The 25564-nt window shown below is 42.7% G+C and overlaps 1 protein-coding gene across 1 annotated transcript in view; it reads left to right on the top strand.

Moving 5' to 3' along the window:
• LOC109969863 (low-density lipoprotein receptor-related protein 1-like) overlaps window positions 1–25564 on the top strand; it is an 88101-nt gene that overhangs the window by 31283 nt on the left and 31254 nt on the right. The window contains 33 exon segments of the mRNA XM_020617049.1: window positions 1330–1449; window positions 1775–1903; window positions 2017–2277; window positions 8272–8434; window positions 8847–9069; window positions 9929–10118; window positions 10230–10373; window positions 10462–10698; window positions 10903–11083; window positions 11421–11643; window positions 11833–12022; window positions 12143–12265; window positions 13276–13416; window positions 13747–13872; window positions 14180–14296; window positions 14384–14464; window positions 14564–14731; window positions 16206–16388; window positions 16585–16782; window positions 16965–17210; window positions 18434–18631; window positions 19751–19955; window positions 20175–20339; window positions 20608–20852; window positions 21655–21786; window positions 22785–23012; window positions 23204–23378; window positions 23691–23785; window positions 23910–24059; window positions 24180–24320; window positions 24507–24635; window positions 24724–24855; window positions 24968–25102. Coding sequence (XP_020472705.1) covers window positions 1330–1449; window positions 1775–1903; window positions 2017–2277; window positions 8272–8434; window positions 8847–9069; window positions 9929–10118; window positions 10230–10373; window positions 10462–10698; window positions 10903–11083; window positions 11421–11643; window positions 11833–12022; window positions 12143–12265; window positions 13276–13416; window positions 13747–13872; window positions 14180–14296; window positions 14384–14464; window positions 14564–14731; window positions 16206–16388; window positions 16585–16782; window positions 16965–17210; window positions 18434–18631; window positions 19751–19955; window positions 20175–20339; window positions 20608–20852; window positions 21655–21786; window positions 22785–23012; window positions 23204–23378; window positions 23691–23785; window positions 23910–24059; window positions 24180–24320; window positions 24507–24635; window positions 24724–24855; window positions 24968–25102 — 5574 coding nt within the window.

Genomic DNA, 25564 nt, shown 5'->3' on the forward strand with positions numbered 1-25564 from the left:
CAACAAAAGAGTCATTTTGGCCCTGAGTGCCACAGGTGTTACGTAACAAGGGCCCTTCACTGGTCCAGTCTCTGCTCTCCACAGTCTTACCATCACCAGTTACTCTATGCCTAGTGTGTGACCATTGACCCTATTTGTTGGATGCTGATGTACATATCTTTTTGCTACTAGAAACCTCTTTTCTCTGTTTAGTTATTTATGGTTTTGTCATATCAGCGTTCACTTGGCAAATGATTAAACTGGAGTGTTTCTAAACAGGTTCAATCAGCGTGTGGATTGTGAGTGTTGCTATGTTATGTGACTGCTTTGACCTTACTTGATGCTGAATGTTGCTGTGGCTGCTGTCCTGGAGCTTCAAAGGATAGCCAGGTGCTATAACGCCATAGTACTGCAGCATGAGAATACATCTAGTCATATGTCATGTCTGCATAAAGATTATTTGGAGATAAAATCTTGAAGAAATGTAGAGAGAAAGTTGTGTGTGACATATTTATTAACAGAGCTGTAAAGAGACAGAGAATATTGCTGAATAAATGGCTGCTGATCATAATCAGGATAATATCTGTCCTTCTGCCCTCACATACTGTACTGTAATTTCCTCTCTGTGGCTTCATCCTGTATGCATTTTATTGACCTCTTGGGCAGAACCCACCATTTGTGGGTCACAAGCATGTTCATCTGGGATGCACACATGAACTAAGTAGTGAAATAGTTTATGAGCCCAAGTTCAGGAGTGTTATGGGAGGGAGATTTAAAGCCAATAAAAGCTGTCTGAAATATCATTTGTTTTGTAATGTGAGCCACTGTCTAATACGTCAATTCAATCTCCTAGCTTGGGTATAAACATCTAGAGTCGCAACAAAAACTAACGGCACTGTTTGCAATTTCCTGGTTTTCGGCATAAATTGGTCATGAAATGTGATCTGATCTTCACCAAAGTCACACATATCAACAAACACAATATTTCTAAGCTGATAAAACACAAACAGTCATGATCTTTAATGAACACACCCATTAAACAAAGTGACTTGTGAATATACATGCACACACACACACACTCTATAGCGATCACGATGAGGGATGTGTGGATGCACCTCTTTCATTTCCTGCACGCACATACTCCTACAAACCTATCTCATCTCTCAACAGAGACTTGACAGTACGGCTCTGAAGAATTAAGAAAGCTGCACACAAACCTGATCAAGGAAGCGATTACTTAAACAGGTTTCAAATCGAGGCTTCTGAAGAGCTAGAGACACATTTCCCTGTCACACCTATTGTATGTTCACTTTGATCATCTTCACTGTTCTGTCGGTCTCTTTGTTTCAGAGCGAGCACCAGACTGTGCCTCACATATGTGCCAGTTTCACTGTACTGTGACTCACGATGGGCCTCAGTGCTACTGTAACAACGGCTATGAGGTTGCTGCAGATGGCAGGGTGTGTAAAGGTGAGTGGGTGATTTGGCAGATTTATCCTAACTAAGAGTAATTATTGGATTACTCTGACGTTCTGCTTGCCGATTGTAATTTGTATGGGGCAGCAGGTAGGGAAGATTAGTTTTTTAAAATTTTTTTTTTATTGGTCCACTTGCTTCAAGGTGAAGTTACATGTGTGTTTTATAGTTTGGTAAACTTTGTTTTTTGTCACTTAATGTTGAAAATAGTTGAATCTAAGTTTTACCCAGTGCAGTAAGTTATGAATAAATACTGTTCAGTCTTTAAATATTTATTCACTGACTGTATCTGTTGATGCTTTGTCTTCATCTCCTGTAGATTTCAACGAGTGCAGTGTGTACGGTGCATGCAGTCAGACGTGCACAAACACTGAGGGCTCCTACACCTGCAGCTGTGTGGAGGGCTACCTGCTGCAGCCAGACAACCGCTCCTGTAAAGCCAAAAATGGTGAGAAAACAAACACACAAAATGCAACAGAGACAGTTCATATTAAACTAAGAACAGTTCAGAGTTTATTTCTTTCCTTGTTAGAAATGGTTCCCTGCTGTATTCTTCCCCAGACCCAGTGGATCGTCTGCCTATGCTGTTGATTGCTAACCTCCATGACATCCGCTGCACCTCCCTGAGCGGCTCCACGTCCCGGCTGCCCTCCATTGCCACCAAGCAGACCATGGCTATGGACTTCATCTATGCCAACGAGACCGTCTGCTGGATCGATGTGGGTGACACCCCTGCTGCCACTCAGCTGAAGTGTGCCAACATCCCTGACCTCAAGACCGTCACTAACATCCGCACCATCAACATCTCCCTCAGCCTGCATCGTGAGTAGTTGTTTGGGTGACAAGAACTACAGAGATGTCAACTGACTAACAAAAAATGAACAAGATTTTGTTTCTAGAAACGGTATATTTCTGCCGACACAGTATTCCAATGAAAATGTAGAGTGTGAAGGGTTACTTGTACACTGTCAATGAAAGAGGAATGAATGCCTTGAATAAGATCACACGAGCAACACTTGGTTGTACGTTGCTTCTGTAATCAAACGGCCAATTCTGTGCTTACTAGCTCAGACAAATGTAACGTGTGAAGCTTCATGTCTGAAAGCCACTCATACCAGCAGAGAAGTGCCAAGTAGTAACGCTGAGTCCAGCTTGACTTTTTCAGGGGTTTGTCTTTGACACACCACTAAATCATCTAGTAGAGGCAGTAGGTGTGTAGCTGACTTACAGAGACATGATACATGTCCAGCTGCCAGCGTGCCTTGAAGCATTATGTTGCACATTTCACAGTAGCTCGATTTATGTTCTGACTGTGTATGGCTACTCAGACTTCTGTGGGTGTAATTCCACTGTGTGTTTGAATGTAATTGATTTCCCATTATTGATTTCTGATATGACGGCACTTGAACTTAGAATTTCCAGGTAGAGTTCTCTCTGTCTTCATAAGTCCTTCCAAGTACAGTACATTTTGTCCTGGAAGGCTTTGTAGATAAACAATGCTTGCATGTGGTGTGTGTAGGAGGATGGAGTGTGGACCACAGCTGATAAACAAGTGAAATGTCTTGCCTGTGGAAGTATATGCCAGAGGCATTGTCTTAACTGACATACTCTTATGTCTTGGGCAACACCCAGACACACAAATGAACTTGTGAATGCTTCCCTTTGACAGGTTTATTCATATAATGCTGAATTGATTTATCTATATTTATGAGCCTGACAAGGTTTGTGTTTATTTGTCTTGCTGACAAAACCGTTGCTAACTAAAAATGAATGCAGAAATGTGGACAAAACATAAAATGTGTGCGTGTGGGAAGTGTTCCCTTGAGAATTAGCCCCAGGAATGGAACGGCAGATGTGAAGAAAGCGGTTGTGTAGACCCTGACATGTGGGACACAAAAACCTATGACATGATTAGAGGTGCCTCGGTTCATCCCCGCTTCAGATGAAGCTTGTGTAACCGGTGTCAGCTGTAACTGTCGGGACAGAGCTGAGCCATGGAGGCTAAGTGAACCACAGCATCCTCAAATGGGGCTTTCCCAGTTGATTCTCTGCAGTCTCATCAGTGGCCCATATCTCACCTCGCCCTCGCTGTTTTGGCCTAATTCTGTGGCTTTTTGATTCATCGCTGTGCTTAGTAGTCTGAGGGGTACGTGAGGGCCGGGGGTGGAAGTGAGTGGGGATCCTGATGGGAAGATTGAAGTAAAGGAGGCAGGGGACTGATAAAATGACAGGGAGAGAAAGAAGGTAGTGATTTGCTGTACCTTGGAGGTGTGTGTGTGTGTGCGTGCAAGTGGGCATACAGATGGTATTTACATTCCTCTGTTAACTTATGTCAGTCTGAACAGCCTCTATGTTCCTCTGGTCTTCTCAGGTCCTGTCCAGTCAGGTCACTTAAACATACAACCTCTCTCACATACACATGTCTTTGTGTTTCCATCTTTTCACTGGATATTACATTGACTTGCATTCATTTTCTGGAGACTTGTCCTCACCGTAAAAATAACCACTACTTTCCTAATTCTAACCTGACCCTAAGTGTAAGTTATCACTCTAAATGTAACGATTTATGTTTTGGGGACCTGCTTTTTGTCCTCTTAAGGACACTGAGTCCCCGCAGTGTGAAAATGTAAACAGATTTACGTCCCCACAACGTGAGTAATACCAGGCCCCACACACAGACACACTGACCCAAATACCTTTGCCTTATGCATTCATTACTTAGTGAAACATTACCTTTTATGAATTAGGATTTGAGATTTCTGCGCTACTGTTTGTTTACACCTTAGAATATGAACTGGTTCTATTGTTAACTTGTGTGCTGGATTTAACCTGTAAATAAGAGGCAGCATCTAAATTAACTTATTATCTTCATTAGCCTCACTTGTTGCTGTTGGTTATTATCCATTTCTCTTTATTTATCTTCCTTTGATGTTGCAATAATTTAATTTCAGAAAAAATATTTTGGGTGTGAAGGAGGTGGCCCTTATCTTTTTTTTATATAACATGGTGGCAGACTGATTGTCTGAGTCCAGTCAGGTCTGTTGGTGGGTTTTGACTCTCCTAAGTCACCTCAGTGCAAACAAACAGCCAAGAGGCTCTTTTTGTACTTTGGCTTTGACTCCTTACTGACGTTACATCAGTATGGGCTTTCAGCTGCAATAAGAGAGCAGAAGCCCCCCCCCTGAATTTGGTCATATTCAGCTGAGTCAAAGCCATTTGTTGTCTATACAGTAAGAATTCCCTTGTGGTCATTTGCTTTAAAATATTAGTTGGTAAGCTTGACCTATTGAATTATGCATCCTCCCTGGTTTACCCATCTACCTTTCTTTTGCTGGGGGGGTGGTCACACACAGTGGGTGATTTATAGCTTCTGGGAGCATGAGAGACCAGGATAGACATGAAGATGAGGGTTACAGATGTGGCCGGCTCTATCTGCATGCGATTCTCTGGCTGATATGAAAAAAGGAGCAGCCAGAGCAGAGCTCCACAGCGGGGACCATCACTTCTCCTCATGCCCCTCTATGCACTGGTCAGTTCTCCTTTCTCTCTTCCTGGCCTTTATTTTGAAGACATCTATTTTTTTAATACTACAAAAAGACAGAATGTTTTTGTTAATGTGTGTAAAGTTCTGATTATAAATGCATACGTAGCTTCATGGGGGGAAAAGTATCTAAAGCATTTAGTCTCATTGCAAAACTATAAAAACTATATGTTAATTAGTAAATCAAATTAAAACAGAGGCTTCTCATTTAGTACATAATTCTCTCAGTTGTTAATTGCATCCACACAGAACAAGGTTACTCTGTTCTTAAGGATGCAACTTTTGTCCTTTTTTCCCCAAATGTTGCACTATGGCTGGAATCATGTCCCCCAGTCATCAGAGCTTCCTCTCTAGCCAGTAACCTCTCCTTTTCACTTGTTGCAGTAGGGGATTTGCAGTGGCATAACTGGAATGACTGCCTCTTAAGTAGAGGTCATATGCCAAATCCTTAGGGAAAATATAATCACTGAACTCAAAAAATGTGCTCCTAAGAGGTCAGTGAGGTTTTTTTGTACAGATTAACACGATTTTCTTGGCAAAGGGAGGATAATGCAAGACTTATGGTGACAATTATTTTCTGCTTCATACTAACAGGAAAATATTGGAATAACATTTATAACAAATAACATTTATAACTACTATGCTATTATGCTACTCTGCAGTGTAGATGCCAGTGTGTGACTGAAGATCTCAACAGGCTGTGGCCCTGTATGTAAATACTTAATCTACTAGGGTGGGAAGTGTGTTTGTTATTGCCAGTAAGACCTCCTCAGTTTGTGAAACATTTCCTCAGAGGAGTGTAAGCTGGCAGGTGTTAAGGGCAGGAAGTGAGCAGGGGTTATGAGGGCAGGGTTGTTGGATGGAGAGAAAGGGTGGGTTCACTGAGTTTCCCAGCAAACTCACCACTTAACCTCAAGCTGAATGAGTGAGAACGTCAACAGACTGGCTGGCTTCTCGGATAAGGTGGTCCGCCAGTTGTAGATTGTTACACAACCCAATAGTCACTGCGTTGCACAACAGGCTCTCTACTCTTTAAGTGAGTCTAATCAATCCCTTGTGCAGCCAGGCTTCCAGCTGGATTTCTCCAGAGGAGAAGGATTTTAGAGGTGATTCCAATGGGAGTATCACTATCCCTTATAACTCCATGACACACTTTCTCCTTTGTCAGAATCTTGGTTCTGAGGTTCATGCAACATTTTGGAATGTTTTTTTTTTTTTGCTCCCTCCTTTTGTTTTTTTCAGTTTAACTGGTTCACATATTTACAGTTACCTCCCTTTTAGATGTAAGATGACCACTAGCTATTTGCTGATGTAACAATGTTTTTCTTCTGATATATATGTACATTTCCACCCCCCATGGTTTCCATTTTCTCCCCAACTCTGCTTATATTGTTGCTCCAAGCACAGTGTTGGGCCCATGTAAGGCAGGTCTTTTAAAGCTCTGTGTATGTTTAGTAGGGTGGGTAAGTGCTTTCTACACAGGGCCTAGATGTATGTGTATGCTCTGCTGTGGGGCTTTGGTTCTTCCATGGTTGACATTGTTGGGGGTTCCTGTGCAGATTTTTTATGAATAGTCAAAGCCTCAGCCTGGCTGGCTGCAGGCTCACTGTCCATGGTGTTGTATCCCTCTCACGTAGCCCAGCATCAAAGTTGTCCCTTGAATTAACTGGAGAGACAGCTGTGGTCACCTTGATAGTGCATGTGTGAGTAGTGAGCATGTGTGATGTGCATATGTGTATACAGTATTCTGCTCTGAGGAGGTGTCATGGCAGCGGTAAAAAAGTAGGTTATATCTTCAAGACCCCCAACCTCCACAGTCCTCAAAGTGGGAAATGTCTCTAGTGCTAACAAAGGACTTCAACCTCTAATGTCTGAAATAAGTCTCTTTTTGCAAGACTTACACTTTCTAGCTTGGCTTAGTAATTCAGTGGGGTTATAAAATGTCAAATTATCTTGTGAGAGGTGTTGCAACAACATTCTCGGTCAATTTGAGTGATATTCCGGTTGGTCCCTAAAGTGCTGGAGCTTATTGTCATGTTTCAGTGCTGCTGTTTTGCCCTTTTGCCTGGTTTTTTACACTTTGTGTCTGAGATGTTGGCTGTAGATAGATGGATGAAAAATTCCATGGAAAAACCTGAATTAACACTTCTAGAGACAGCAAATACAGATGCTTTCCTACAGGACACAAGAAGTCACAGAAGGCCTTGAGCATGAAAATGATGTGAATCATTTGTCTTTACATTACAACTCAGTACAACTGTTTCTCTTTAAGTTAATAAACATTACAAGAAATGTTCACCCCTTGTACTAATATTAATACTAGTGGCACCCAGTAATTTCTTATTTTTGCAAAAGAATTTAAGCCACCTGGTCTGTGTTTGACCAAACAGCCACATTTTAGTCCCTAGTTTAGTTTAGGCTCTAGTTTCAATACACAGGTAAGGTTTATGAGTTCCTCAAAAGCTTCAAGGGCAGCTTTTCATGTTACTTACATGATTGTTCCTCAATCCTCGACTGGAATGACTTCCATGGCGAGCGAGGATCGAGGACGTCCCAAGACTCTTATGTCTGCTCTGAGGAGCGAGGAGGCTGCTGGAGGGCCTGCAGTATGAGTGAGGATACACAAGAGTGTCCTTTGCAGACATTTTTATGGACTAACATGCCCTTTGGGAAATTGGTGTTTGGATGCTTCAGATGAAGGATAGAAGGAAATCTCACGTCTTTAAAAATGTCCTTCCTTAATTTCTCTCTTCTTACATTTTTTCTTGCATCTTTTCCTCATATCATATGTGGGCGGCACTAAGGTACAAGGAAAAGATGAAAATGAGGGGAACATGGACCCATATAAGAGACTTGGGAAGCAGCCTTACTCTCATGGGAAAATTCCTGGAAATGTTCTGTTAGTAGGTCTTTCAACAATTTTTCACAATCGATCTGGGCTTTGTCATGTTGCTTAATTTATATAGGCCTTCTGTAGTAACAATGGGCTCACAGTCCTTTTGTTTAGCTTTCTGTAGTATTTACAGTAAGTGGGTCACGTATACTTATAACAGAGTGTGGGATTCCTGTGACTGCTCAAGTCCACTGATGGTTCAGTTTAGAAAGTGCACTCTTTATCGGTCACTCTTTGTTTTATTCCCTCCTCCATGCCCTACGTGTCTTAACCAGAGACGCGTATCTGTCCTGGTATATGGCCAAGAGTTATGTGGCTCTGCTCCTATTGTTTTTTAAAGATCCTGTTCTGTTTTCTCCTTACCTGTTTCTGCACCCATCAGATGTGGAGCATATGGCTATTGACTGGCTGACTGGAAACTTCTACTTTGTGGATGACATGGATGATCGGGTGTTTGTCTGCAACAAGAATGGCCAGACATGTGTTACGCTGCTGGACCAGGAGCTGTACAACCCTAAAGGCATCGCGTTGGACCCGGCTATGGGGTGTGTGCTTCCCTTTAGTCTTCTGGATCTGTCACTACCCAAAAAAACTGTTTAAGTAATCCTTGGGAGGAGAATCGTGTCTCATGATCAGGGGATGTGCTGACAAAGCAGGCAGTGAAATTGTGTGTCACATAAAAATTTGAATGTTTGCAGTTTCAGGTGCCTGATACTGACAAGTTAGCACCTACTCTGGTTCCTTTTTCCAAAGTATCAGTTCTCTATTATTTTTTTAATTGTCCTGGAAATCATCTTTAATTCATTTAAATGAATAATACAGATTGATCAATTAAGGTTGACTGTAAAATAAAACTGACACATGAAGTCTCTATATTTCCTCTTGTTTATGAAATTCTTTTTTCTGTCACCTCACCTTCATCTTAACCTTCGCATCCTTTTTTTTACCCTGCTATAGCAAGGTGTTCTTCACAGACTATGGGTCTACACCAAGGGTGGAGCGCTGTGACATGGATGGTCAGAACCGCACTAAGCTGGTGGACAGTAAGATCGTCTTCCCTCATGGCATCACACTGGACCTGGTTACCCGACTGGTGTACTGGGCAGACGCCTACCTGGACTATATTGAAGTGGTCGACTATGAGGGCAAAAACCGACACACCATCATCCAGGGCCTGCTGGTGAGGATGGGTGTGCACACATGAACACAAAACTAACACCAGCCTCACCCAAGCCTACACAGAGATGCACCAAAGAACATATACTTTTGAATGTTCAGACTTTTAAAAGGTTTCATTTCACTAGATGGCAAGACCCCAGAGTCCATATTGATTTTTTTCAATCTTCCCTTCAAAAACACAAAACATCTACTCATCAAATTGTATCATCATTGATGTAATTTAATCATCTTTACAGGCAGCACTGTTTTCCAGTTGTCTCCTGTGTGTCTAGGCAAAGATAAGCGCTTTTTATCACCTTGAAGAGTGTGACTTTCCTGGCTAGTGCCACTCTAAACATATTAGTCTGGCCCCAGCAAATCATGGCTCAAACCTGTTGTGGAGTAATGATCTTATTGAAATCAGTACTGTGGGAGTGGAAGTGGTGGTGTGTGAGGTTGGGGGGAGGTCATATAATCCCAACCCATACATCTTTCTGACAGTAGAGGAGAGCTGCACAGAACAGACCCTTATAAAAATAAAACCTCTCTGAAACAGCAGATGGGAAGCGAGGCCATTATGCTGTCCTGTGCCAAGTTTGCACAAACACTCTCTCTTTATCTCTGTGTCTGTTTGTCTGTCTCTGTCTTTCTGTTATGTCCTCACATTTTTAAAATCTATCAAAATCTGTTTTACTCTGATTTGTTAGGAAAGTTTTGTTATGCTGACTGGGCCAGGCAATGTTCAAGATAAATATGTGTACACAAACGATATCACACAAGCTATTAGTCATGCACCATGGACTGTTTTGCTAAGAACACCAGCATTTCAATAGAAAACTCAAGACCAAATATAGCTGATTTATCTTCTCACTGTATTTCAGATTGAGCACCTATATGGACTGACTGTATTTGAGAACTACCTGTATGCTACAAATTCAGATGAAGGCAATCTCAACCCCAAAACAAGTGTGATTCGAGTGAACCGCTTCAACAGCTCTGACTTCCAGGTGGTGACGCGGGTAGACCGGGGAGCCGCATTGCATGTATACCACCAGAGGCGCCAACCTCAAGGTGCACACATAAAAAGGCATAGCTTAGTTCTTTAACCTGGCTGTTGACTCATCTGATCCATACCCATCGAAAAACATTTACCGTTTTTGTGCCCTCCTCTTCCTCTATTAGTACGGAGCCATGCATGCGCCCTGGATCAGTTTGGGAAGGCTGGAGGTTGCTCTGACATCTGTCTGCTGAGCAACAGCCACAAGGCTCGTACCTGCCGCTGCCGCTCTGGATTCAGCCTCGGCAGTGACGGCAAATCCTGCAAGAGTGAGTATCGACCTGAACCCTGATGATTGTGGCGGTTCTGGTTGTTACAGAAGCACCGACAGACGTTTTCTTCCTTCTTCCTCCACAGAACCAGACCATGAGTTGTTCTTGGTGTACGGTAAGGGTCGTCCTGGAATTATCAGGGGCATGGACATGAATGCTAAGGTGCCAGATGAGTACATGATTCCCATTGAGAACCTAATGAACCCCCGGGCTCTGGATTTCCATGCTGCCAGTGAATTCATATATTTTGCTGATGCAACCAGCTATATCATTGGCCGACAGAAGATAGATGGCACAGAGAGAGACACCATACTAAAGGAAGGTAAGGATGAAAATGATAACTCTGCACAGGAATCTGGAAACTATTTGAACTTTTTAACCAAATCCTCGCTGCTACAAATAATTTAGTGAGGAAGAAAATTCCGTCACGTTAATCCATATCATTTTTGCTTTATTCTCTCGATATTCATAGTGAATTGGCAGGCTAATAGTTCTCTCTTCATCTGCCCTCTTTGACTTATCTCAGGTATCCACACAGTAGAGGGGTTAGCGGTAGACTGGATGGGAGGCAATCTCTACTGGACAGATGATGGGCCTAAGAAGACTATCAGTGTTGCCAGGCTGGAGAAGGCTTCCCAAACGCGCAAGACTCTCATTGAAGGAAAGATGAGCCACCCTCGTGCCATTGTGGTGGACCCCCAGCATGGGTGAGACCCTGGAGGGAAGGGTATTGTTATTTTAAAGGGTATTCTTTTCTCAGAAATGCTGTGTTAATGTTAGTGTTTGGGTGCAGCAGCACTCAGTAGAGGGAGAGGATGGTCTGAGGCTGTCTGTAATGTACATTTTTGTTGAACTCACTGGTCACATTTGGGAGTGTTGGAGCTGGTTTGTTTTTAAGGGACTTTTGGATAGGCCTTCTTTTGTTTTAATGTTCTATAAAAGAGCATGACAACTCAGAGCCTCATTTTAACATCTCCACCTCCCACAAAAATGTCCTATCTCACATGCCTTTTGAATGTGGCGATCTCCCTTCTCATCTCCCAGATGGATGTACTGGACTGACTGGGAGGAGGACCCCACAGAGAGCAACAGAGGGAAGATCAAAAAAGCATGGATGGATGGTTCACATCACCAAGTGTTTCTGACTAGCAAGACGGTGCTGTGGCCTAATGGCCTGAGTCTGGACATACCCCGGGGCATCCTGTACTGGGTGGATGCGTACTATGACCGTATTGAGTTGGTTTACCTTAACACCACTGAGCGAAAGGTTGGTGATGCTCCTGGAGTATGTTTCAGTGGTAGTGTACTGTGTATTTACAGCTGATGAGACACTGATCCAGATTATTTAAAAATTAATGCTCATTTCCAGCTTTTCACTCATAGCGTCAAGATACTGTAATCAGTTAATTGAAGGTAATATTTTGAGATTTCTCCTCTGTGTTTCCTCATTGAACAGGTGGTGTATGAGGGACAGGAGCTTAACCATGCCTTTGGCTTATGTCATTACAAACAATTCCTCTTTTGGAATGAGTACCGTGGTGGCAGCATCTATAAACTTGACCAGGTCACCAAGACAGTCACCCTACTCCGCAACGAGAGGCCCCCTATCTTTGAGATCAGAGTGTATGATGCACACCAGCAGCAAGGTACATCTCCTCTGTCCTGATTCACAACCTAATGAAAAATATGATTTTAACAATTAAAATGACTGATGAGTATATTGTGATAACTGTTCAGTCCTTCTTCTTGGTTGTGTTTTTGTGTAGGTATCAACGCTTGTCGAGCTAGCAATGGCGGCTGTAGCAGCCTGTGCCTTGCTATCCCTAACGGCAGGTCCTGTGGCTGTGCTGATGATCAAATCCTGGATGTCGATAATGTCACCTGCAAAGGTACTTAGCTGCTTTACCAGTAGAGAGGTGTCACCAAAGATCAATGAGGAAGGTTGTAGAATATTTATTACTCAGCAGGAGTTCAGGCCATTAAAGCATTCTAGTACTGTGTTTTCCATTTTCAGTGAAGAATACAAAGCACTACGCATTTTGTATTCCTCATTGATTCTACCATACTTGGAGTATGGCGTTGAAAACTGGGGAAATACATACAAAAGCTCACTTCAACCATTGTATATATTACAAAAAAGAGCGATAAGAATTGTGCATAAGATGGGATATAGGGATCACACCAATGTAGCTTTCATACAGTCTAAATTGTTAAAATTTTTTGATTTAGTGGGATATAAGACTGCTGTGTTTATGTATAAAGCCAGGAACAATTTATTACCTGGTGGAATTCAAAAACTATTTAATGAAAGGGAAGGGGGATACAATTTAAGGGGTCAGTTAAATTATAAAATTCATGCTATACGTACAACCAAAAAAAGATTCTGTATTTCCATAAGTGGGGTAAAACTATGGAATAATTTAAGTGTGGACATAAAAAATAGTAATAGAATTGACAAGTTTAAACATAAATATAAAGGTATGTGTCAATCAAGATGCAAGAACAGGTTTAATGATTAATTAGATGGAACATTGTGGGTGTGGTAATTATCTATGTAGAGATACTGCTTGCAAACCAATGATGGTAAGATGATGTCATGGGGTAGGACTGGATAAGTCTGACTTCTTCCTACTCCGTTCAAGCATGTACTAGGTATAAGCAAATTGATATTGCATTTGTGGATATGTGTGAAATTATGTGTGTTGACATATTGACTGTCGTTACATGTTTGAAAGAATAAATCAAATCAAATCATTTTCAAGCCTTTATATCTGGGGAGATAGAACCTCCACTAATATTTTGTAACTAAGGGGAGTGAAAACTGATCTAAGCACCAAAGAGATTTATTGCGTCTTGGTGCTTAGCACTTGTATTAATGACACATCTGTTTCATGTCCAGCCAACCCCTCATATGTGCCCCCACCCCAGTGCCAGCCTGGGGAGTTTGCCTGTAAGAACAACCGCTGCATCCAGGAGCGCTGGAAGTGTGATGGGGACAACGATTGTCTGGACAACAGTGATGAGGCCCCTGAGCTCTGTAGTAAGTGCCCTGTGTCGTTGTCACGGTTACACTGCAACACATGAATAAACAAAAATTCTGTTTAAGCCTCTTAAATAATGAGAACTGACAGAACACAAGCTGCAGTTTCCATGATTGTCTTTTTCCATACATGTGACTGTAATTTCACCAGCCTGCTTTCCCTCATGAGAGAACAGTGAGAACCAGAAACTCGGCTTTGCCTTGGATGTTCTATTCTTTTTAATGCGTCATTTAAAGTGACGTAAGGGTTAAAGGGTAGTTTAACGGATGACTACAGTTTTTGGAGAATTTGCTGTTGTTGATGTATACTTGCTTGTTTCCTTCCTCCAGACCAGCATACCTGCCCAGCTGACCGATTCAAATGCCAGAACAATCGCTGTATTCCCCTGCGATGGCTGTGTGATGGCGACAATGACTGTGGCAATGATGAAGATGAATCTAACACCACCTGCTCTGGTATGCACAGGTTTTGAATTTTTTGTGGTTTAGAGAGCATTTCAGTTTTTTGTTGATCTTCGCTGCACAGGTTTTATATCATCTACTGTACACAGGGATCAAAAACAATTCTATTATTGCCAACACTTTATTTATATCTGTAGAGTTTGTCTACAGGATGTTTCAAAACATCTTAATAGAATATTGGAAATTAAATTAAGTTGTCTTCAAGTGTTGGGTCTTCTTTAACAAGTTTAATTGGGAATATTGCAAAGGAAAGAGGACTTTTTGCAGCGCTGAACAGTTTTACACCTCTTTTCCCTGCTAGCCCGCACATGCCCACCAAACCAGTACCCTTGTGCCAGTGGGCGCTGCATCCCTATCTCCTGGAGATGTGACCTGGATGATGACTGTGGAGACCGTTCTGATGAACCAAACAACTGTGGTGAGTCTTTTCTGCAACTTCATATTTGTTTGAATACCATATAGTAGTTTGAGATGCTTTTGATTTTTACATCCCCTCTCCTCCCAGCATACCCAACCTGCTTCCCTCTGACCCAGTTCACTTGTGCCAATGGACGCTGCATCAACATCAACTGGCGCTGTGACAATGGTGCGCATCATGGCCTGAGACTTCCTTCACTTTCCATAAAGCTGCATTTCGGAACAATCCGGTATGTGACAGTAAAATCGTGTGTGTGCTCACCTACAGACAATGACTGTGGGGATAACAGCGATGAAGCAGGCTGCAGCCATTCTTGCTCCAGTGTCCAGTTTAAATGTAACAGTGGTCGCTGCATCCCAGAATACTGGACCTGTGATGGCGACAATGACTGTGGAGACTACAGTGACGAGACACATGCCAACTGTACCAACCAAGGTAGGGAGCAATGTTGTTTATAGTTAACCAAAGTAGTGCTGCTCCAAATTGTTTTATTACGCCATTGCCTCTTCTCCCCCAGTGCTTATAGATAAAGACTGTTTGTGTTGTCAAGCTCTCATGACATCATGTTTTGTATTAGACTGTGTTTATATGTTGCTGTTTGAAGTTGTAAAGAGGTTGTCATGATGAAGACGGGATCCTCCTTCTCCCTGTACCGTTTCCTGTGCTCTGCATGCCCCTGCCTGCCTTTTGGCTTCCACTTATCATTTACAGTAAATTCTCTCTGTTGCTCTGTTCAGGATGTGATTATATTTTGTGGTTAGATAACAATTAAACTCCTTCATGGGCTTGTGCAAAAGGCACAGATGTTTTTGACTACGCTGTAGTGATGAATTTACATGTTTATAGAGTTGAAAATAACTGGTGGCCATGTAGGATTATATTTGAAATGCTGAGATTTGCTGGTTAATCACCCTTGGTGACGATGAGAGAGCCAACATCATAGCACAATGTCGCGCTCTTTCTTCTGCCTGGAGACATGCACTCCTGTACACTGTGTGTTTTCTGATGTTACATGTTGCTTGATCTGTGTAGAAATGCAGCCAGCTGCTGTCAGGTCTCAGCATGAAAAAATGGGGGCCAGCATGACCTGTTGGTTTAATGAGCAATCTGTGCTCACTTTCTCTCTGTCTGTTTATGTCTGACTGTGTGCGTGTGTGTGTGGGTTTTCTTGGCTTGTCATCTAGAATTCATTAACTGATTAAAAAAAGCAATACCATCACCTTCTCCTTCTGTATATGTTGTAATTTGTGCCGAAACATCCCTGGCCCCATTTCCTGCCTTAGCTGTGCCAAGCTAACCTTTACCATCAGGAGATGTCACTGTGGCACCTCCTCATTGGTGCCTTTACTCAAATCTGCCTGTGACATCAATCAGAACAGTCAATTAAAACTTGATTTGTGTAGCATATTTCAAACAGGTATCTGCTATTCAAAGTGCTTTACAGACAGATTAAATTTGAGCAGTAAAACAAATCTTAAAACAAAGCAATGAGAATAATACACATAGTTTAATAATTTAAAATGTATATAGTATAAATACATTAAATAAAATTCAATAAAGCCTTGTGGTACTCGGAATCACCTTTTAGAGGGGAGGTGTTGGTGGTGTGTGGGGGTCAGGAGAAATGCTATTAGCAAGTTTGAGCATGTTTAGACTGGAAGCTGCTTGAGAAGAGAAGAGATAACTACAATTTAAGTAATGGCTCAAATTGCCTGTTTCTCTTTTCAGTTTTTGGCTAAGTGTGTGTGGTCTGTGCAGGCACTGTCTGTTGGTTGTGATTCCAGTCTAGTTATTTTCCAGTTGCTGACTACTACTGGTGTTTTATTGCTTCTTTCACATTGGCTAAACTGCACACTTGATCTTTTTGGTTGGCTAAGTATCCCACTTTGTCCTGCCGCTTTCTCCGCAGCCACCCGTCCTCCTGGTGGTTGCCATGTAGATGAGTTCCAGTGTCGGATGGACGGCCTGTGCATTCCCATGCGCTGGCGCTGCGACGGTGACACAGATTGTATGGACCTAAGTGATGAGAACAACTGTGAGGGTGTCACCCACATGTGTGACCCCGCAGTCAAGTTCAGCTGCAGAGACTCTGGTAAGGCTTTGAGCTGCCTTAAGTTGCAGGGGTGGAGGGGGATGAATCTTTCTAACAATATGTAGTATTGTTGTGTCAGCACAAACAGGACTTTGTCCTCTGACAAATTAGGACAAATAACAGCAGACAAACTGATCTCTATGAATATATTGAAACAAAGCTGGAAGCTGATAATATGGGGCCTTGGTCTTGTCAGCTCGCTGCATTAGCAAGGCCTGGGTGTGTGATGGTGACAGTGATTGCGAGGACAACTCAGATGAGGACAACTGCGAGGCGTTGGTGTGCAAGTTGTCTCACCACATGTGCGCTACCAACGACTCCATCTGCCTGCCTGCTGAAAAGCTCTGCGATGGCACTGACGATTGTCCAGATGGCTCTGATGAGAAACTCTGCGGTAAAACATTCTTTGCACACAGAAACCTTTTTACACATAAACATGAATATGTGTTCAGTACCTAATTCATTTGTTCTTTGCCCTCCATATTGATATTCAAAACACCACGAGCCGTAAATACAGTTTTTGTGTCTCAGATATTTTCCAACCCTCTCATCTCTGTTTTTTTTTTTTGCATGCAGACTTGTGTTCATTGGACAATGGCGGTTGTAGTCACAACTGTAGCATAATTCCTGGGGAAGGCTTCATGTGCTCCTGTCCCCTGGGCATGGAGTTGGGAGCTGACAACAAGACCTGCCAGATCCAGAGTTTCTGCGCCAAACACCTCAAGTGTAGCCAGAAGTGCGAGCAGGAGAAATCCAGCGTCAAGTGTTCCTGTTATAAGGGCTGGGAGCTGGAGTCTGACATGGAGAGCTGCAAAAGCACTGGTGAGTAAAAACAGCCACTTGTTAGCATAAAGAAGTTTGTTTCCTCCCACAAACTGAAGAATTAAATTGAGAGCAAAGTAATTTTCCTGTGCTGAGGAAGCTCTACAATAGTAATTCTATTGCATGTGTAAACAGTATTTAATGCATCGTGGTGTTGAAGATACTCTTATGCCTTCACTTCAGTTCAGGTTTATTTGTATAGGGCCAAACCACAACAAAAAACTTTCACAAGGCACTTTACATAGTAATGTCTAGACCACTGACTGTGTAAATATGGACAATGCGTCATCACTTCCCTCCGCTATGCAAAAGTGTAGCCAAAATATTGCAAATATGGTGGTGACGCCTTGGCATTTTGCAACCAGATTCTGTGCAGTGGTGACTGAGTAGCTGAGTGATTTATCAGTCCTCCAATCAAAGCTGTGAAATCATCTGAAATGCACCCCTTTTTATATCATCATATAACTTATTAAAATCAAACTTACCAGAAAAATGACCACTTGTGCACATGTCAGCGTGACTAGTATCAACCAGAAACCAACTCCTGGGAATAATTTATCTGATTTGTATTTTGAGTTTTTAGTTCGGCTGTTGGCTCTGCTAATGTGGAGGGGGCGGGAGTTGTGACCTGTCCTGCGCCCAGCCAGTGAATCACAGTGGCAGTAAATCTGGGAGCTGTCATGGCGCCCATATTGAAAACAGCTGATGGTCTAGACCTTATAGTGTTATAGAGAGAGCCCCAACCCAACAAATCCCTCTTGAACAAGCACTTGGCGCCAGTGTGGGGGGAAAAAAAAAACTAAATTTAACGGCCGAAACGTCCACACTGGCGATAGGTGTGCCTGGAGGCATTATGTTTTCAGGTTGTACATTCAACCCATTCTCATGAACGCAGTATTTCAGGAACACCTTGAGGAAATTTGTTCAATTTTGGCACAGGTGTCCACTCAGACTTAAGGAATACCTGATTGGATATTGGTGGTGAAAGGTCAAGGTCACAGCAACCTCACATATGTCCCGTTCCCATGAATTTGGCTAGCAGGCAGAAGCAGCAAGCAGCAAAGTCCTACAGTTACTCAGTTTTTCTCTTTGCAATTGACAGAGAGGGGAAATTTGGATTTGATCCAAGATGAGGAAGAGGATTTTGTGAATTTGGACTTGGATATGAGATGTACTGTGGTGAAACGCTAACATTTTTCTGGGAATAATTTCTTTGCCTTTAGATCCCTTCAAGCCTTTCATCATCTTCTCCAACCGTCATGAGATCAGAAGGATTGAACTTCACAAGGGGGAGTTCAGTGTGCTGGTACCAGGCCTGAGGAACACCATTGCCTTGGACTTTCACCTCAACCAGAGCACCCTATACTGGACTGATGTTGTGGAGGACAAGATCTACCGTGGGAAACTGTCTGAAAATGGAGGTGAGGCAGCCAGTTAGCTACAGTTTTCTGCAATTTTAGGTTGTATTGAAAGATTGATGGGTTGTTGGAATGAACAGTCCATTTGCATAGTTCATTTTTCAGTGGAATGTAACACAAATTTAAAGTGGATTGTTGCTTCTGAGCTAGCAATTCACGTTTGTGCTTTTGACTGAGCATTTCTCGGAAACTGTCTTCCGCTGAGCAAATACACTCGCTCTAGTTTCTCAGATGTCTTTAAAAAGAAACTGTGGTCAGCAGTGGCAGTCTGTGACCCTGAATAAACTTCCCAGGTCATAGTCAGCGTTTCTTGCTCTAAAGCCCCAGGCCTCCTTGCCAATCAAGGTTGTGTTCCCAGCGCAGCACTTTGGGGGCACACGGAAGGCTTTGTCTCTTCCCATTTGTTTCAGTACTTACTGTGCGCGACTGCAGCCAGAACACTGATGTAACACGGGAGGCACAACACACTGTGGTTCCAGTTCCCAGCCCTCCAACTTCACCATTAAAACGGGCCTTCTGAACAGAGACATTGTGACCAACTCATAGATCAGATCCTGCTGCCTGTTATTGAAGCCATTTCAGCATCTCCAGAGTGCCAACAGCTTGATAAAGACACCCCTGCTGCCAAATACACACTGAAAGGCAGCCATAATTCCAACATTTCTTTATGCAAGCTGTGAAGAAGGCCTATCCCTCTCCCTCTAATTACTCCTGGAAGGACTTGTGAAGAACTAGCCTGAGCTGATCACACATTTTGGTTTTGCATTTAGTTTGTATGAGAACCAGTTGTTTCTTGGAAATAATAAAAAGCCAGATAGAGCTGGTGTTGGATGCTTGTTTTCATAGTGGAACAGTGGAGTTGAGAAGATAACACCAGTCAAAGTACAGACATAGCAGCAGAGCAGGGCAAATTCTTAAAGAATAAAAAAATTCAAAGTAGTATGTAGGATGGTTTTTGCAATGAACCATGTGTGCTGGTTTTTCTAAAACCCACTTAGATTAAATTCTATAAAAAGCAAATAATAATAATGATGATAATTTTTTTCAATTTGTCAAATAGATGATAAAGAACCTAGCATCATCCTAGTTCTGAGTCCTCCTTTCTCTGTGTGTTCTGGTCAGCCTTGACCAGTTTTGAGGTGGTGATCCAGTACGGACTGGCTACTCCTGAGGGCCTGGCTGTGGACTGGATAGCAGGAAACATCTACTGGGTGGAAAGCAATCTGGACCAGATTGAGGTGGCCAAACTGGATGGGACCATGAGAACCACCCTTCTGGCCGGGAAGGTGGAGCATCCCCGAGCCATCGCCCTCGACCCTCGTGATGGGTAGGAGGCGTAGATCAAGAGATTCTAAAGCTGTAATCACCCTTTATATGTATGTGTTGTTCTTACACAGAATTTACAGTTCAGTTGTCAACAGTCAAGAAGCCTTAGTGTAGGATACATTACTCCTACAGCATTATCTGTGAAAGTGATGCTCTCAAGTGCTAATACTGTACACACACGTGCTAATCCCTCCTCACATTTTTTATTTTCTGTCGGCAGTATCCTGTTTTGGACAGACTGGGATGCCAGTCTGCCTAGGATTGAGGCCGCATCTATGAGTGGTGAAGGCAGACGCACAATTCATAGGGAAACGGGCAGTGGTGGCTGGCCCAACGGGCTCACTGTAGACTACATGGAAAGGCGCATTGTCTGGATTGATGCCAGGTAGCATTTGCCATTCTCTGAATATACAGAGCGCTCTTATTGCACTGCATCCACCCGCTCACTCATTACCTCACCTGCATACTCTGTTTTTCTCTTTTCTTGCCATTGTGCAGTTTTTAAATAAAAATGCAGATGTGCTTAGCTTATGTAAAACTACATACAAAGTACAGGCTCATCTAGTAACATGAGCAACATCCATATAGCTAAGCTGATGCACATGCTACCCCTGTTATGTAATATATACATCTGTGCCTTAATGCTTCTGCAGGTCAGATGCTATCTACTCTGCTATGTATGACGGTTCTGGGCTGATTGAAGTGTTGCGGGGTCATGAGTATTTGTCCCACCCCTTTGCGGTTACTATGTATGGAGGCGAGGTCTACTGGACTGACTGGAGGACTAACACTCTGGCCAAAGCCAACAAATGGACAGGACACAATGTCACTGTAGTCCAGCGGACCAACACGCAGCCCTTTGACTTGCAGGTGTATCATCCATCCAGACAACCTCAGGGTAGGTTGCACACAAGCTACAGGTGGAAAAGCACACGCTCACAGGGAGAGATTTCAGATTCACCTTTGGGCTTTAACTCAAAGGAGAAATGGTTGCCGACCACGTTGATTCATGCCTTCTGTTCCCCAAAGACAACTGACCTTTTAGAGCTGTGGGACACTTTGTTTTCTCCCGCTGGCAGTGATTTGGCTCACTGATCACAAAGTCACCTCTCTGTTTTCCATTTCCCACCAGCTGGGAAGGAAATAAAGCCTCAAACATACATGACTGACAAGATTGTCTGAACCGTTCTGTCACTTTGAACTGTCAGCTTAATGTTAGTAGCCAGTGCCTATGGGATCCCATGGGTTGTGTGGGACCTAGGTCCTGTAATTGGAGGCAGGAAAAGAGAGATCTCACAGAATTGTTGATTGACAGTTGCAACCAGTGCCTGTGACAGTGATGAGGTAACAAGTTGTATTGACAGGAAGTCTTTTTCTGCAATCTACTTTTCTTGAGGGTTAAATGATGGAAATATCCATTACACACATAAAAAATGAGAAGATTACACTTTGACTGTGAGACTCTTAAGTGCGTCTCAACTTAAAATTAGTTGCATAGTCTGATATTAGAATGTTTAGTCTACTTATCTTTAGTCTCATGCTTCTGAGTTTTTGAAAATGTTTTCACCATTCTGGAGAACATATTGTGAGACTCTAAGGAGATACCTCTTCTGTTTTTAAGTCTCTTATATCCCACAGCTTCTCTGTCTTTTTTATGTCTTTTTCTTTATTTCCTACATTTCCGTCATGGTCTCTTTTAGCTCCCAACCCATGTGCCACCAGTGGTGCTAAAGGCCTTTGCTCTCACCTCTGTCTCATCAACTTCAACCAGACCTTCTCCTGTGCCTGCCCTCACCTGATGAAGCTACAGCCTGACAAACGCACCTGCAAAGGTACAGACAGATGCTGTTGCTTAGGCACACACAAGCACACACCCACAGACTTTTTCTCTCACCTTAGAAGCCACTTTGAGGGAGAATGTAATGACGACGCTGTCATATTTAATCCATGTCATCAAAGAGGTGGGGGCAGGATCTCTCCTCACAACTGTCGGGACTGCTGCCAGGACTGCTCTCAAACATGACATCGGCATCACCAGCTGTCATCTCTTAATGCAGAAGATTTGATGTTTGTCTTGTTCCTTTCACTTTCACTTTCACTTCATATAAAAGACTGTCACAAGTGGCGTGCTGAAATGTACATACTTATGGCTTTGCAGTGTGGTTTCATGATGTTTTTACTGGTAGCTGTGGGGATTGATTTGCACATGCTCTTATTCTGAGTGTCTGCCTGAATGTTTAGGATTCTACAGAACAATCATCATCTGAGCAGTGTATCTGTAAGGATGGTTGGATTAGGGGGATGTTTGAATTACCATATAGGAAATAAACAATTGGAAAATCTAATTAATTTTGCTAAAGTTGTATTTTTCATTTGTCGATGTATAATTCAGATTTTGGGCTCCCACTTGTTCTTGGGATGAAACAGTCCCGAACAGCACATGCCAAACCACAGTGTAGCCATTTTTCAGGGAGCACAGCAGAGTTTCAGTCAAATCTTCACATTCACTACTTAAACTTATTTTCAGTTCTGTAAACTCTTGATTGAGGGGGAGTTATGGGTTATCTCCACCCCCTGTCTCCCAGGAGATAATCAAGCACAGACAAGGACAGCAGGTTGCTGACTGATTAGTTTGACCCTCTTCAGCTTCTTCTCCTGGGATCCTGCTGGCTCTTGTTGATTGTATGGCTAGTACAGTGAGAAGACGCCTAAACTTAACTAAACCTTGGATCACAATCAACCTGTAAGAGTATAGATGTGTCAAAGTTGAACTTGAAGTGCAATAAAAATGATTAAAAACTTTCTTACTCTGTTTGTTTTTCCTTCCCAGAGTCCCGCAAGTTCCTCCTTTACGCTCGTCAGATTGAAATCCGAGGCGTCGACATCGACAATCCTTACTACAACTACATCATTTCCTTCACTGTACCAGACATAGACAATGTAACTGTGGTAGACTATGATGCTGTGGAGCATCGCATCTACTGGTCAGATGTCCGAACACAGACAATCAAGAGAGCTTTCATCAACGGCACCGGAGTAGAGACTGTTGTGTCTGCTGGTAAGGACAATACCTGGAATATCTGTATCTGTTCAGAATTTCATTTAGTTCTTTTTATTTCAGTTAGAAGCTTAGACTTGTAAAAATGCATGGGTTTTTTTTCAAGAGTTATTGGACATTAAAATAATCTGTGATAACACACTGCATTCTCAGGGAAGTCTTTAATCTTTTGTTGTGCTGGCACTCACTAGACCTTCCTAATGCCCATGGGCTGGCAGTAGACTGGGTGTCCAGGAACCTTTTCTGGACCAGCTATGATGCCAATAAGAAGCAGATCAATGTGGCCAGACTGGATGGATCTTTCAAAAATGCTGTCATCCAGGGTTTAGACAAGCCCCACTATTTGGTGGTGCACCCTCTACTGGGGTGAGTGTTCCCTCCGGTTGCTCGGGCCTGTGCTCAGCTTAATGTGTGAATGCTCTATCTAGTAGTCTTTTTCTGGTTTCACCTAATAATACTTAAGTAAATCTCTACAGGCTTTGATTGTACAGTTTTGCTTTTCATTAATTACTTATGTATTTTATTTAAGCACTTTGGTGAATATTTTCGGGGAAGGGCAATGAGTCTCTTGTTTTTCCACATTTTTTTGCTCCTGTTGTGTTTTACTGTAATGTGTCTTTGGTAGAGAGCAGACTTCAGCCTAAATCCACATCACACATTGTTCATATCCCTCCTCAGAAAGCTGTACTGGACTGATGGTGACAACATAAGCATGGCTAATATGGATGGTAGCAACCGCACCACACTTTTCACCAGTCAGAAAGGACCAGTGGGTGAGCATGTGTACTTTCAAAAACAACAGACTGCAAAATAATACTGACTCTTTATTTAACTACACAGGATGAAAGCACAGATAAACATATAAGAGATAATTGTGTTGCCGTTCTTTTCCCTCAGGCCTCTCCATTGACTATGATAAAGAACAGCTATACTGGATCAGCTCAGGAAATGGCACCATCAACCGTTGTCAGCTGGATGGATCTAAACTGGAGATACTGGAAGGTGTTAAAGGCAAACTTACCAAGGCTACTGCACTGGCTATAATGGGTAAGATGGGGCAAAAAAGATAACGCTCCTGCTAAATTACCCTCTTTGTTTTTTGTAAGCCATTTTCAGTCATAATTCTATGTTAAAGGGAACTATATGAATTATTTTCCTTCACTGTAGGAGACAAGCTGTGGTGGGCAGACCAGGCAACTGACCAGATAGGAACATGTGACAAGAAGGATGGAGGAAACTGGAAGGTTATGCGAAACAGCACCTCCCCAATGATGCACATGAGGATCTATGATGAGGATGTGCAGAAAGGTAATAAATACAGTATATCCCTGGTACAAAGGTACCTGCTTCTGGGTTTGCGAGTAATGAGCCACAATGTAATTCAACAAGAAAGAATTTGAAAGCCAATTTAAATTAAGTTCAATTCACTAGAGAGGAAAAGAGTATTTGTCTTTTTCAAAACATTATCTCAATTTGTGTGTTCTTTTCCTCTAGCCGGGATAAACCTATGCAGCAATAACAATGGCGACTGCTCCCAGCTTTGCTTGCCTACTTCACTAACGACCAGGGCCTGTATGTGTACTGCTGGGTATAGCCTCAAGAGAGGACAACAGTCTTGTGAAGGTAAGACAGCTTCACAACTACACTCGCACATACAGTAGGAATGCTATGTGTCCTCAAAACAAACAGTTTTTGTCCCATCTCTGAGCAGGTATGGGCTCGTTCTTGCTTTATTCTGTTCATGAGGGAATTCGAGGGATACCACTTGACCCAGCAGACAAATCTGACGCCTTGGTCCCAGTGTCGGGCACCTCTCTGGCTGTCGGCATTGACTTCCATGCCGGTGAGTGACGCCGAGGGACATCAGTGACTAGATGGCGAGTCACATTTGAAATCTGTCATTATGCTGGTGAGGTGTATTTATAGAGTGACACAAAAGGCCTCATCCTTTTCAGAGAATGACACCATCTACTGGGTGGACATGGGACTCAGCACCATCAGCAGGGCTAAGAGAGACCAAACATGGAGAGAAGATGTTATCACCAATGGCATCGGGAGGGTGGAGGGCATCACTGTTGACTGGATAGCAGGTCTAGCCAAAGCCAATTTGAAATCCTGTTTAATTACAGTGAGGAACAGAAGTATTTGAACACCCTGCGATTTTGCAAGTTCTCCCACTTAGAAATCATGGAGGGGTCTGAAATTCACATTGTAGGTGCATTCCCACTCTGAGAGACAGAATTAAAAAAAAAATTTCAGGAAATCACATTGTATGATTTTTAAAGAATTTATTTGTCTTGCACTGCTGAACATAAGTATTTGAACACCTGAGAAAATCAGTGTTAATATTTGGTACAGAAACCTTTGTTTGCAATTACAGAGGTCAAACGTTTCCTGTAGTTCTTGACCAGGTTTGCACACACTGCAACAGGGATTTTGGCCCACTCCTCCACACAGATCTCCTCTAGATCTGTCAGGTTTCGGGGCTGTCGCTGAGCAACGCGGAGTTTAAGCTCCCTCCAAAGATGTTCTATTGGACTGAGGTCTGGAGA

The sequence above is a fragment of the Monopterus albus genome, unplaced genomic scaffold, assembly GCF_001952655.1.
Source record: "Monopterus albus unplaced genomic scaffold, M_albus_1.0 scaffold6.1, whole genome shotgun sequence".
In the NCBI taxonomy this organism is placed as follows: domain Eukaryota; kingdom Metazoa; phylum Chordata; class Actinopteri; order Synbranchiformes; family Synbranchidae; genus Monopterus; species Monopterus albus.